We start from the raw sequence: 14,119 nt of genomic DNA on the forward strand, positions 1-14,119 counted from the left end.
GGAGCTGAGGCTGAGTTCCTGGCTCTTTCCCTCATCAGATGTCGGGCAGTCATGGCTAGCATCGGGCCTGGTCCCTCGGCGTCATAACGGCGCCATTGTTCTCGCCGTGGATTTTTGAGCTGGCTCTGTGCGTGCACCTGCTGGGACTGTCGGGTGCAGCTGTCTGTGGCCACCGGGTCTGGGAGCCTCTGTGCCAGCCACATCACCGCCTGCGGACCCGGAGCACAGTGACAAATTCAAGCGTGTACGTACCTACTTGTTTCCAAAAGAGAGATGGAAAACACTTGATTCTTTCTTGCTTGGCTATTAAGGGGAGTCTTTCTTGCTCCTTCAACTGAAACGAAACAGAAAAATGACTTCAGGGAACCCCGTAGGATTAAAAATCGCTAGTGGAATGCTGTTTTCAACGGACTCTCAAGCCTCCCCCACCCTCCTCCACTGCCCCCGTTTTGAGGTTTCCCAGCGTCTCTGATTGTGAAATCAGACCCCTTCCCTGAACCGTCGTCCACTCTTCTCCCTGAGCCCACACTGAACATTCCTTGGTCCCCCAAGATCGATGCTGTTCCCTGGGAGTGAGGCTTCCCGGGCTCAGCACCGTAATTGATTCAGGGAAGAGGCTGGGGCAGCCCCTGTTTGTTGCTGGCTTTCTGGGCTGACGGAAAAGATGATTTTGTAAACTTTGCTGAGTTTCGGCATGGGAGGCAGGCCTCTGAGGACTGCAGCCCTCCGTATTTGCATAGATCTTTCTTGGGAGCCGGGAGACAGAAGCAGACTGTTGCACGTCAGGGCGAGTGATGCAGTGGTCGCGTGACCGGGGCCGTGCGGGGGAGAGGCGTGCTCAGGTTCTGCTGCCTCTCTGCCCGCTCTCCCTGATCCAGCAGCAGTTCTCACCGTCACCGCACATCAGACCTACCTGGGAAGTTTTTTTTTAAATGCCAGGGTCTAGCCCCACTACCAGAAGTTATGATTTAGTTGGTCTAGGATAAGACCTAGACACTGGTGTTTTCTTTAAAATCTTCAAAGGATTCTAAAATGCAGCCAGGACTAGGACCACTGACGTGGAAGATACAGTTGGTACCTGGGTTTTTTAGTTTGTTTTGTTTTGTTTTTTCAGTACACTTCTTTCCCCTGACTTTCTCTCCCAGACCATGAAAAGGCCCTGGTGTTGTGGGATGGTGCTGGGGCATTCAGCATGGGTCAAGGTTGACATGAACTGGAGGCCTGGGTGAGTCACGGTCACTGAGCCCCGTGTTTTCCCTCGTGGGGCCTCATGACAGGAGAATTAAAAGAAGCACCTCAACATTCTCCAGTTGGAATTAGAAAGTTTCCAGGCTCATCTAGAACATCTAGGGACTGGGGGTAGACGCCTGCTTAAAAGTTGCCTGCTCCGTTCCGCCTTACATCACCTCCCTTTCTGAAAACTACACTTTTCAAGATATAACATTTAATTCTAACTCTCCAAATTAGAACCAAGCAGTTGACAGAAACTTGGCACCTCAGTTGTGGGCTGGGAATATCTTTTTATCTTTCTGTCCCTGGTTTTGTGAAAATAAAATATATGAGTCATTTCAACTATTTTTGTTTGGAAACTGGCCAAAAAAAAAAATTTTTTTATACTGTCTCCCACCGTCTCTTAATTTCAGTAAGTTGAGACCGCAAACGTTTTCACCGTGAGAGATGGACTTTTGAAAAGCAGTGACTCGCGAATGGCTCCAAGCTGAACTGTTCCGTATTCGTTAGGAGCTCAGCCCTCAAGTAGGAGGATTTTCGTGAATAAACGCAGGGGAGCTGGCGCACGTGTTTGTGTTGTGTCTTGCAGTGTCCCCTGGGCCTTTGTTCTGCCACCTCCATCTATTTCCCACAATTTTGTGCATCTGAATTTACAGTACAGTTCATCTCTAAATGACAGCTCCCTATCCTGTGATACCTTTGTTTGTGCTGCTGAAGGAGGAGGGACGAGAGATGCCCGGTAAACCAGGCATCCTTATCGCCTGGTGGCTCGGATTGGCTTTCTGTCCAACATGTTAACCAATGAGCCTTCTTCCGAAGGAAATGCTGTCCCTCTGCCACTCACGCCCTAAGGCTTCAGTGCCCGTAGCCCGGGCTCTCCCACTCCCCAAGCCTAAGTGTGGCTTCCCCAGTGGGTTTATTCTGGGCAGCCTTCCTCTGCATCTTCAGTCTGGCCCTTTTTAGCCTGCCTGGCTTTTCTCACCATGGGCCCTCACTGACCACGTGACTAAAATTCCCAATGTCAGAAGCTGCATTGAGGGGCCTCGTATGTGCAGGCAGCCTGAGTGCCCTTTTGAAATCCTGGATTTTACTGACCGTGTTGGGTGATTCATCTGAGAGGGAGCGTGTGACTCTTTCCTGTTTTTCGGTGACTTGCCCCTTCACAAGACACAAGGGCTGATCTGAGTCACAGGAGGGAGCAGGTGTCATTACAAGAATGTGGAGCCTGGAGTTACACGCTCATGGGCTCCAACTTCCAGGGACAGAGACTTGGTGACATTTACTCATTGTTTATGATTTTTCTGGAACGGTCCCTTACATCGTCATGCTTGCTCTGTGCCCTGTCACCCATTTGAACTCGTAACAACCCGATAGGGAGAGACTATTAGTATTCCCATTTTACAGATGACAACTGAGAAACAGAGAGGTTCAGCAACTTGCCCACGTTTACACAGCAAATAAGTGGTGGTATTGGGAGTCTAATCCAGGCAGCCACATTCCAGTGTTCCCTCCCCCAGGCTGCCTAATCACCACATCACAAAGTCAGGAAGCTATAAAGCCGGAACTTGGCTCTGTTTCTGCTCTTGTTGTTGTAGAGTTAGCCGCAGTCCCCGGCCAGGGAGCCGGTCTCTGAATGTTGTATGTGAGACACCACTGGAAGCTGCACTAACCCTTCTAGGCCTTTCGGGCATTATTTAGTGCAAACAGAGTAGTCACAGTAAGTCCAGTTACAGTGCATTTTCAAGTACGTTGTCTCGCTGCAAGCTTGTAGATGCGGAAACCAAGTCTGGAAATAAATACTGTAGGAAGGGCACCACCGGAATCCAGAAGTTTCTTTCCTCACTGTGCTGGAGACAGTTTACCTCATTCTGGAATCACCCTCAGGATAATTTTTTGTCTTGATAAACTCTTGGGAAAATTGGTTGAAGTCTGTCTTTCTGCAAAACTGAATCCGGGTCATTTTCTTCCTTCCCCAAGAAGTACATCGCCTTCCACTTACTACTGCCGTTGCTCTCGCTGCTGCTTCTAGTCTTGCTATCCTGAGCCTCGTTACTGATCAAATGGGTTTACAGTGAGCCGGGCACTGTGCCAGCAACTTGATGGAATTTCTCATTTACCCCCCCCCGCCCTCAATAGCACTATTAATATTACACCTATTTTACAGATGAGGAAGCTGAAGTTTAAACATTTCGGCTACGAGGGATGGAGCAAAGATTTGACTCTGCCTAACTGTGAAGCTTGGCTCCTGATCACTGAATTAGCTCTTACCTAATTTTTTTTTTTTCCCTCAGTTGAGCAAAGAAACTGACCTCCGCCTGCTTCACTGTTTATTTTCCTTGGCTTCAAACCATGGCATCATTTAAAAATGCATACTAATTCAGTCACTCATCTGGTTCAATTTTTTGTGTCTTCAGAATACACCCACAGTCCATCCCTTCGAAGGGCATCTTTTCCTGGCTGTGACTTCACACGGCTCCCTCCAGCTCCCTGCCTGCCACCTTTCCCACCCAAGGACCACCCCCCACCGCCCAGGTCTTCAAGGCGTTAATGGGCTCTTCCAATACCTCCTGCGTCAGGCTGTGCCCCTGCCTGGCTCCTTTCTACTGAGTAACAGTGTCCCCACTCCTCTCAAGAAAAATGCCGACAGCGTTCACCAGCTCATAGACACAGCCCCTCATTTCCATTCACCCGCCTTCACTCTTGTTCCAGGAGTCTGGCCCTTTGAACCATGGAGTTCTGTATATCTTCCTCCTATTAGCTAAAATAGGGGAGGGGGAGAGGATTTTTCTACTAAAAAGAATTAATAATGTTATTAAAATAACTATTTTAATGCACCTTTAACCCGCCAGTGTTTCTGTATCTTTGTAGAGAATTTCTAGCAATGTTGGGCTCCCATTGCTGTGATACCCACCCCCTTACCCCCCAGTTTCAGTGATACTTAGAATCTCAAGATCCAGGTGGATGCTTGTGTTATTGCTTGTGTATTAGTCTTGCCTCTTCAGCTATGTTTCAGGCTGCTGTGAGGGGAGGAGATAATGTTTCCTTTATGACGTCTTTATCTTTGTGTCACCCACAATGCGTTCATGGCAGATGATAAGGAGGATATTCCATTAGTCATATTCTGAAAGTCAGATTTCAGAGGTTAAAAAAGACTTGCAAGCAACTTGCAGAACAACATATACAGCGTGACCCTTTTATGTTAAAAATCCGTATAACATAAAAAAAAAAAAGATTTGCAAATTCACAACCAGCTCCATAGTGCTATAAAGAGGATGGAGAGGGAGGTGGTCCATGGAAAGAAGTCAGGCTGTTGTTCAAAGGGAACCTCAAAGGGTGTGAGCATCTCAGTGTTTTCTCACATCCTGTGTTCCAGGACCTCATCTTGTAGGGCCTAGTCTAGGAGCCAGAGTCCATCATACCGTTAGTTAAGAAAAAAACTGTTCCATAATTGAGCTGCTCAAAATAGTAGCCATTTTCTTAGCTTATGAGTTTGGGGATTGGTGGTTTGGGCATGGTGGACCAAGGTTTTCCTTCTGGTCTCTTCTGTCTCCTCCAGCTGCAGCCCCTTGCAGGGTCGACCAGGGGTTGGCTGATCTAGGATGGCCCCAACAGGAATGACTTCTCTGTGTTCCCCACGGTCTCCTAGTGGGCTATCCTAGGCTCGCCCACATGGCTCCTGGACCGGGTTCCAAAGGAGAGAGCCGAAGTGCTCAAAAGCTTCTGGAGGCTGGGCTCAGAACCAGCCCCATGTCACTTCCACCACCTTCTGTTGACCAAAGCCATCCACAAGTCCAGCCCAGCTTCAGAGTGTGGGAGAATTTACTCCACCTCTTGGGGAGGAGCTGCAGAGTCACTTGGCCAAGGGGATGGGTTTTCAGAGAGAGGAATCACAGTGGCCGTTTTGCTCCCACTGCCCAGAGTTCTTCAGATTCTCTGGGTATCCCACAAAGACAAAAATCATTAAAATACCGATGTGGGAACCAGAATGTCAGCCCAGTAATTTAAAATGACAAGTGTAACAATCAAGAGGAGATGTCATTTGGGGCAGATGGTGAGTCACCGACGTCCCTGAAAAGTGTTGGAGATGTACTATCCAGTCTTTGGGTTTTCTCTTTTCTGGTCTCAAGTCACCTCGCTGCTCCGCTGTTCGTACATGCAAATCACTTCCCGGCTGTTTGTACAGTTCATCCCTTGGATGTGTTAATAGCGTGAATTTAAAGTGCAGTTTTCTTTCGCATTTACTCAGGGGCTTGATGGGTTTTCCAGGACTGGTCCTTCCTGCTTTTGACAAGGGAGATATCCTGCCTGTTAAGTGGATTACTGCAGATAGGCGCCCTTGTGGCTTTTAGTAGTTTCGTTTACAGAGAAAAGCCTTATTTATTTTAAAGTTTTGTAGCTCTGCTTATTGTTATTATTACCCTTGACCCTGCTCCGGGGCTGTTTTGTTTTCCCTTTGTCACTATGTCTATATTCGTAATAGCTGTCGCAGGGGACCTGTGCTGTCCTGGTCTGAGGACGAAGATCCCGCAGCATGACCAAGGATTAGCCCAGGTGGGGATGAGAAAGCCAGTGAACTATAATGAGTAATATAAGCTGGTTAAAACTTCACTAACACTCATTATAAAACTACTGAGGCCAATTAAGTGTACCTTATGAGAAACCAAGATTTGAAAGTATTTGGCTATTGTCTTAAACCTTCTATTTGAATATAAAGTGCTCTACTGTTAATTCATTAAATCTTGGCTTTCCATATGATTTCAGAAGGCAGTTTATTTTCTTCTCACCCAAAGTGCATCACGTTGCCAAAAAAATCCCAGGTCCCCAGACAGATCATGTATACTTACATACACTCACGGCGGGGCTAGGGCAGTTAATAACTACACTGATTTGCAATTAGTGAGAGTTGAGCTCTGATATTGGGTCCATCATTAATAAGCTGTGAGATTTTGGGGTCATATCAGTCTCTGAGGCGCTGTTTTCTTATGGTAAAATAAAGGAGTGGAAAACACTCATAGTTTTCAATTTGTTTGTTTTTAAACATCGAACCCATTTTTTTAAGTCAGATCTTAAGTGCAGACTCATAGGTAACACAAGGAATATTTTACATATTTTTAAAATATTTTTTATATTTTATTTAATATTTTTATATTTTAGTATTTTATGTATTTTTAATGTAACTTTATCTTTTAGAGTCACATTTATTATATTTATTTATTTTAAAAGTCCAGCAGTTAGAAAAAAAGTTGCTCAGTGATAAGCCCCAAACACAGAATTACTGTGATGATAGGATGAGGTCTTACAGCAGTTTAGACATCTAGTATATTTCTAAATTTGTTTTGCTGATTGCAGTGTCGAGAAATACCATTTACACAGGGACGCTGTGGCAAATGAGATAATATTTTTAACACTTCATCTTGTAATCTCAGGAGCTCTTTAATTGAATTTATTCAGCTGCCTGAGCGAAGAGGACACTAATAAAAAGCTTCAAAGTTGACAACGTTTAACAAGTGCCCTTATTCTCTATGATAATAAAGGGCAGACAGGAAGCGTCCTGGACTTTCGATACGTACTAAAGCCATCTACAATTCTTTGTTAACAACTTGGTTATTACTCAGTTAACCGTTATTTGGAAATTTATTTCATCTCTAGTTTCCAATTGTTCATCTACCAAATGGGGATAGTGGTAGTACTACTTTGAAGGGTTGTTGAGACGATCAGATAAGCTAATCCAAGGAAACAGCATACTACCCAGCCCATAGTAAGTGCTCTATAAATGACAGAGCCAACGATGTCTATATAGCTGCATGTTTCTGTCTATCTGCTCTAGTCATGGTCAGAAGCTTCACCAAAGCAGATGCGCTTGAACTGCCCTGGTGTTTAATTTAGGGCAGTGGTTCTCACCAGAGGTGTGCTCAGGAGACAGTTGGCAATGTCTAGAGAAATTTGTGTTCCCACAACTGGGAAGAGCTATCGGCTCTCGTGGGTCAAGGCCAGGGAATCTGCTAAACACCCAGCTGTTTGCAGGACAGTTCCTCAGAGCACATTATCCAGCCCAGAGTGTCAGTGGTGCTGAGGTTGAGAAAGCCTGATTTAAAGCCTGCTTACGGACCCTAGTGTTACCATAATAATACAGTTTTACATGCCTGAGCCTGAATTTTTGGAAAGATCAGTGCATAGGCAGCTGCTTCCTTATTAGTGACATTTTACTAGAACGCTACCATTCCTACGAGAGCAGGAGGAATGGCATTACATGTGTTACGAGAAACTGAATTAATTTGCTAACCCAAGTTAACATATCAGTGGTCTCCAGGGAGTTGACATTTTATAAATAATGGAACTGAGAGTACACGTTTTAAAATTAAATTTTAAATTCGCTTCGATAATCTTAAAAGCGTTTATTTGAAACTGACATTTGTTGGAACCCCTGAAGCTTATCCCAGGGTTCCCTGGAACACTGTTTGAAAACCACTGAGCTGCAGCCCCTTCCATGTCAAAGAATCTCTGGCTCTGCTTTAGGGGGAGGGAGTAAATAAATAAAATTCTCAGTGGCCCGGGTTTTTCATGTAGCAGTTCAGCATTCCGAAAATTGCCGGACTGTAGCATGAAAGAGAGCCTTGTCTATTTTAAACTCAAGGAAAGTGTCCTTTTCCTTCACCAGAGGGAACGGACAAAGCAGAGCAGAAGCAGTCGTGTTGCTGTCCGTTCTTCCTCTTCCACCCTTCACAAAACTCTTCCCTACCAGAAAACGCCCCTTTCCTTCAGGTTACAGCCCACCTTTCCCTTTCTCATTAACAATGCTTCCTTCATGCCCTTATCGCTTCTGTCCAGAGCCCGCAGTGCAAGTGCCTGGGTTAGCATCCTTCTTAGAGGCGCTTGGACTGTCTAGGAGGGAAAGGAGAGAGCGTGGGTGCGTCGTCAGCCAGAAGCCCTGCAGTCTAGTGTCCCTGTGTTTCGGAGGGGTCAGTCTCTTAGCCTCTGGGGACCTTCGCTCCCTCACCTATGAAGTGAAGATAATAACAGTGGCCATCTCCTGTAGCTGAGGGAAGGCTCAATTCCTGTGTGACTATTCGAATGCCAGTTGTATGCATGACTAAGGCATACAATGATCTTTAAGGATGTGACGCACTGTGGTCCTCGGGGATGAAGATGGGAGGGGGGCTTAGGCAGGATCTCCATGTGGACTGATGACCCCTTGCCAGAAAGAGGGGTTCCTTTCACAGTGTATTAATGCTGGCCTGTCGGAATCAGAAACTTGGGATCATTTTACCCCGGTGGCTTTCCATTCCTTTCTCATGTTAGCCTTTACCTTGAATCCTTTCTAAATCCTCAAAAAGCTGATTTGTTTCCTTTCAAAGGCAGCCCGGCTCCACCGAGTGCATGAACTTGCAGACATACGTAATTTTTAATCAGAGTGGCTCAGGTCACACAATGTTTGAACAGTGAGAGAAAGGACCTCTTGGTGAGTGGGGTTTCCTCACTGCATTACTGGAAACTTGAAGACATAAACAGAAGTGAAGGCAGGTGCTGTGGAAAGTCCTTTATGACTTGAGTACCATGCGAACACAGATCTTTCTGTTAGGAGTAAGAGTGAAGTAAAAAACTAAGCAATGAGTCATAAATTATTGCTTTTCTTTTAGCAATTTCCCCAAAGGGAAAAGAAAACATCTTTAGTTCCACCTTTCTCTGTAGAAAGATAATGGGTTTTTTAAAGTAAGATAATAAAAAATGATTGTAATTATTCAGTCATATTAATTAAAAAATATAGGGCTTTATGTACTATTCTCAGTGTAAATATTTCTGGTAATTGAAAGAAAGCAGGGTAGTGTTCATATTTCTATTTTGACATCATCTATTTAGGCTCCAGGGTTTGGGAAACTAAACTTTGGACCAATGAGTGTTTCCCACACATTTTTTGGATATGTCATTAGCTATATGTGCATGTCCCCCAGCACATGACTAGTTTTATGCCATTCTTGGCATTGTCAGTATGAAAACCAGGTGTGCAGTACCTTGTGAATTTATAAAATTATAAAACAGCAACACGCAGCTTGGCTATTGTTTTTCGTTGTTGTTGTTATGGTAGAGTTGATTTACAATATTATTTAAGTTTCAGGTGTACAACATAGTGATTCACAATTTTTAAAGGTCGTATTGTATTTATAGTTATTATAAAATATTGGTTTTATTCCCTGTGCTGTGCAATGTACCATCCTTGTAGCTTATTTATTGTATGCATAGTCGTTTGTACCTCTTAATCCCCTATCCCACCCTGCCCCTCCCCTCTTCTGTCTCCCTGCTGGTAACCACCAGTTTGTTTTCTGTATCTGTGCATCTGTTTCTTTTTTTTTTTTGTTATATTCCCCAGTTCGTTTTATTTTTTTTAGATTCCACATAAAAGTAATATTATACAGTGTTTAAGTGACTTATTAAAGTTCTGTTAAATCTGGGTTGTACTAACAATCCTAAATATCTTTTTTTTCCCCCTTCAGACTTAGGTAGCATGTATTCTGACCGATGCCCCAAAGCTACTTATATCTCCGGAGAGCACTGGCTTAATGGTTGCCCTCTCTAACGGTTGGGGTTTGCTTCTGGGGCCTCAATAGTTCCTTATCTCTTTCCCAGCCTCACCTTAGAATTTTTTAAAGCTCCAAAAATAAAAGATACAGCTTTGAAGCATTTTGAAAAATACATAACCATTCGCTTTATATTGTTCCTTCCCCAAGACTCAAAGTTACAGACTTAATAGAGAGCACGTCATTTCACTACTCTGTTGTGACTAACTTAGGATGCTTCTGGGAAGGGTTTTATAAAGGATTCTGGAAGAAAGGCTTAGGGCAAGAGAAGCTTTAGGCAGTGGCAGTAAAAAGAAAAAGAAAAAAGAACTCAGGAAGTGGTTGAAAGAGGAGAAATGTGCTAAGTAAACAGAGCTCTTGTAGGAGCCGCCTTCTGTAGAGGTTGGAAATGCATGCTTAATGATTCTTCTAGAAATGGTCTTTGTTTCCTCTGGCTCAAATTCCAATGGCGCGGTCTCCAAAGGGTTAGATTTTCAGCAGTTTCCCTGAGATTTTTCTGGGTTCCTCCTTTGGTGATGCCAGAGCCTAAGTGACCATTCAGAAACACCTTAGTCAGCACTGTGGTATGGTAGCAAAGCTTTTAACTTTATCTGGAAGGTCGTATCCCCAGTGGAATGATCAGATCTGGGGAAAGCACTTCCGATCGCCTTTGGTGGAATATTTTGGGATTCGTAGTTTCTGTCCACTACAGGTAGTAACAGAGTGCCAACAGATGTCACTGATTTTCGGCCAGCATGTTTTGTTCATTCAGCCAGTGTATGTTGAGCACCTACTATGTGCCAGGCCTTGTTCTAGGAACTTGAGTTACATCAGTGTTAGAATAAAGATCATTGCCTTCATGAAGCCTCCCCTGGAGTTGAAGAAACAGACCATAAATGGTTAATACAATAAATAAGAAAGTTAGATAGTATGGATTAGTCTGTTTGGACTGCTGTAACAAAACACCACAGACTTGGCTTAAACAACAGAAATTGATTTCTCACAGTTCTGGAGGCTGGAGGTCCAAGATCAACGTGCTGGCAGATTTGGTTTCTCCTGAGATTTGGATTCTCCTTGACTCGAAGGTCGCCGCCTCTTGCTGTGTCCTCACGGGGTCTTCCCTCTGTGTGAGCACATCCCTCGTGTCTCTCTGGTTATCAGGACACCAGACATGCTGGATTGGGGCCGCACCCTAATGGCTATATTTAACTTAAGTACCTCCCTGTCTCCCAGTACAATCACAGTAAGGATTAAGGCTTCAACATGTATTTGGGAGGTGGGGCAGACACAGTTCAATCCATAGCAGGATGTTATCCAGTGATAAATATTTTGGGGAAAAAAAGGAAAACTAGAGTCAGGTAAGAGAGAGTGGGTATACTGTGGGGTGGGAGTTGCAGTTTTCATCAGGATGGTCAGGCTCTTCATTGGGAAGGTGGTATTTTAGCAAAGACTTGAAGGTCAAGTTAGATTGAAGTGCGGTTGTAGCACAGGGACCAGAGACGGAGTGGTGTGGAGGCAGGTAAGGGACATAAAATGGGCAGCCCATGGATGTGGTTCTAGTCCTAACTCTTCATCTTTCTGGTAGTAAAACTTCCAAGGGTCACTTTAGCCCTCCGGGTTCCGGTTTCCAACTGTGCTGGTCTTTGTGAACTTGTGACTCCGTAGCATCTATTCTCAGAGGGCCATGAGGTAGAAAGAAAGCTTTGTGCCTGTATGGTGGCCGGGAGCAAGTAGTGGATAAGGGGTGATGGGTGTTTACTTTGGAAATTTATTTTCATTCTTTTTGTTGTTGTTAAGCAGGAGTGGGCTTAAGGCTCATTCTAGTAAGCATTTCTAAGAACCCTGTACTAGGATGGGAACTTCTTTCTCAAAATGCAAACACACCTAATATAAGCAACCTAAAGTTCCTACTCCACGGCCCTTCAAGGGGCGCAAGATGCCTGTGAACGTGACAAGGGGTAGAAGAGGTTGCTTATCTTCTTATCTTATTTTCTGGGGAAAGACCGAGAAGCAGTATGTAGCTCAGTGGGTGAAGGCCTGATACAGTGTAGCCAAACCACGGGATCCTTCCAGTAATAGGCCAGTTAGCTCTGCCCTGACCACACACTCCATAGCAGCCAACTATGCTAAAAATGGAAAAAGGACACTGGTGGAAAAACTGTTGAAATCTGAATAAAACCTGGGCCTTAGATCACAGTGATGTGAATTTCTCCCTTCGGACAAATGCACCGTGGTTACGCACTGTGGTTACGTAAGATGCTGACGTTGGGAACAATGGGTGAAGGGCTGTATGGGAACTCTCTGAATCAGCTTTGCAACTGCTCTGCAAATCTAAAATTATTCCGAAGTAAAAATACTTCTTTTAAAAATGCCCATTGTGGACTCAGTTGACTTGGGCTACAGACATGGACCAGAAGAAACAATGCCAAGTGTGCGCCCCACCGTTTGTGGGACGGTGGCATCAGCTTAGAGGGCAAAGCGGGACATCGCTTCTCTGAGCTTTTCTCTTCGGCAAATTCTCCATCCTCACCTCACCACCTCATGCTAGGTTTTTTGCTTTGGGGGCTGCCTCTGACTCATGCTTATAGTTGATATTTTATGGCAAAATAAGTCTGGAAGCATTATTCTGTAATAGGATTAGAGAGGGAGAGTGCCAACAGGTCAGAGGGGCAGCCGCACATACAGGAAAGAACACACTGAGGGAGATCGAAGAGATGTCCGAACACTTTGCAGAGGCAGCACTTTTTAAAGTAGGTTCAAAAGATTCAGAAGCCCACAGTCTTCCGCATCCTACGCTCAGGGAGCGTCTGGTATTTTTGTGCCCAAGGCTGAGCCTGTTTTGAGCAGGTCGTGGTCCCTCTTGTGTTAGCATGATGTGACTGCGTGTTCCATACTTCCTTCAGGTGGGAGCAGCTAAGAGCGGGAGTGGCCTTCCATTGACGTGTATGTGTATAATCCCTTTCTTCTTTTGACAGCTGCAAATCAGAAGGAGCCCATGAATCTTAATTTTAAAGTGAAAGAGGAGCCCAAGGAGGAGGAGGCCCTAGGTGCCACCTTGCCTCGGTCCAGCTATGTGTTCAGCCCGGAGTCAGACGTGCCGGCCCCAAGCATCTCTGAGGACGCACTTAAGCCCCAGGAAGCGAAGGGCAGTGTTCTAAGGCGGGATATGTCAGTCAAAGCAGCATCTGAACTTCTCATGAAACTATCAGGTACTCGATCTATCCTAAAATATTCACATTCTGGTACCTTCACTTGCAAGCCAACTGGGCTGCTTCCCGCATAGTTTATTAATTAGCCGAACGGCAGCAATATCACATTATAATGGTGAATTCAGGAATGGTTGGGTTCCTTGGCTTACATTCCTGTGTTGTGTGTCTGAATTTGTTTGCGGATGTTAGCCATGTATCTGTCTTATTAAATACACCCCCTATGCCTGAAGATGACTGCGAACTGTTGGAAAACACTGGTGCGTTCTAAGATGATGTGGGTCATCATTTTAAATGGGTTCTAATGACATTCAAAGCACTTCTGTTAATTGATCAAAATATCTGTTCTTTCATAGCCGAGGACCTTGCATTTTGTGGTGTTTTTATACTATATGCTTTAAGAACCATTAAAGATATTTTTCTGAACTTAATAAGCCATCGAGATAGCACTTGAAGTAATTACCAGTAGAGTAGCAATGAGATTTTATAAATAGAAAATTTCATAATGAAATACTATAATAATTAATCTCAATTCTTAAGATAGATGAATAATTTTTATTAGTATCAAAATGTAATTTCAGCATATCAAATGCTGGCAAAATGGGTTATAATTTGAAATCCATGCATTTTGGATTTTTTTCCACTCAGTCTCCTATCTGCCCCATCCCCTTCAGAACAGGTAAAACTTCAGTGTATTTTAAATTTAGAGGTCTGACTTTGAAAAGGTGGAAAGAAAAGCTGTATCAATAATACTACTTATCATGTCACATCCCATCTGTAGTTCTCTGCTGCTAAAAGATAATTTTTGGAAACTATATTCAGAATGCTACTATGAAGCAAAAGCTGTTTTCAGTTTGTAACTTGCTGTGCTTGGAGGATAAAAGCAAGAAATGTTTTAGGGAGACTTGGTCCCTGTGTAATTTCACCAGAGAGCCTGTGTTTCTGGTCGACCAGTAGATTGGGAAGTTTGAAATTAATTGTTTAATTAGAGTTGTTATGTCAGAACGGTTGAAATTCCTGTATTTGCCAGTTGGTGGGGTTAAGAATTCTTTCCTTTGATGTTAATGTAAAAACACACTGGAACTGCAGGGGAACATGGCTTGTTACAGATGAAGCATAGTAACAATGATC

The 14,119-nt window shown here is 44.2% G+C and overlaps 1 protein-coding gene across 5 annotated transcripts in view; it reads left to right on the top strand.

Annotated features, from left to right (window-relative positions):
• Positions 1–14,119, top strand: part of ZNF827 (zinc finger protein 827) — a 167,024-nt gene that overhangs the window by 52,214 nt on the left and 100,691 nt on the right. For all 5 annotated transcript variants that reach the window (XM_072976163.1, XM_072976153.1, XM_015244140.3 and 2 more), the window contains exon 5: positions 12,758–12,991. In XM_072976163.1, the coding sequence (XP_072832264.1) occupies positions 12,758–12,991 (234 nt within the window). The remainder of the gene's footprint in view (positions 1–12,757; positions 12,992–14,119) is intronic.

The sequence above is a fragment of the Vicugna pacos genome, chromosome 2, assembly GCF_048564905.1.
Source record: "Vicugna pacos chromosome 2, VicPac4, whole genome shotgun sequence".
NCBI lineage: Eukaryota > Metazoa > Chordata > Mammalia > Artiodactyla > Camelidae > Vicugna > Vicugna pacos.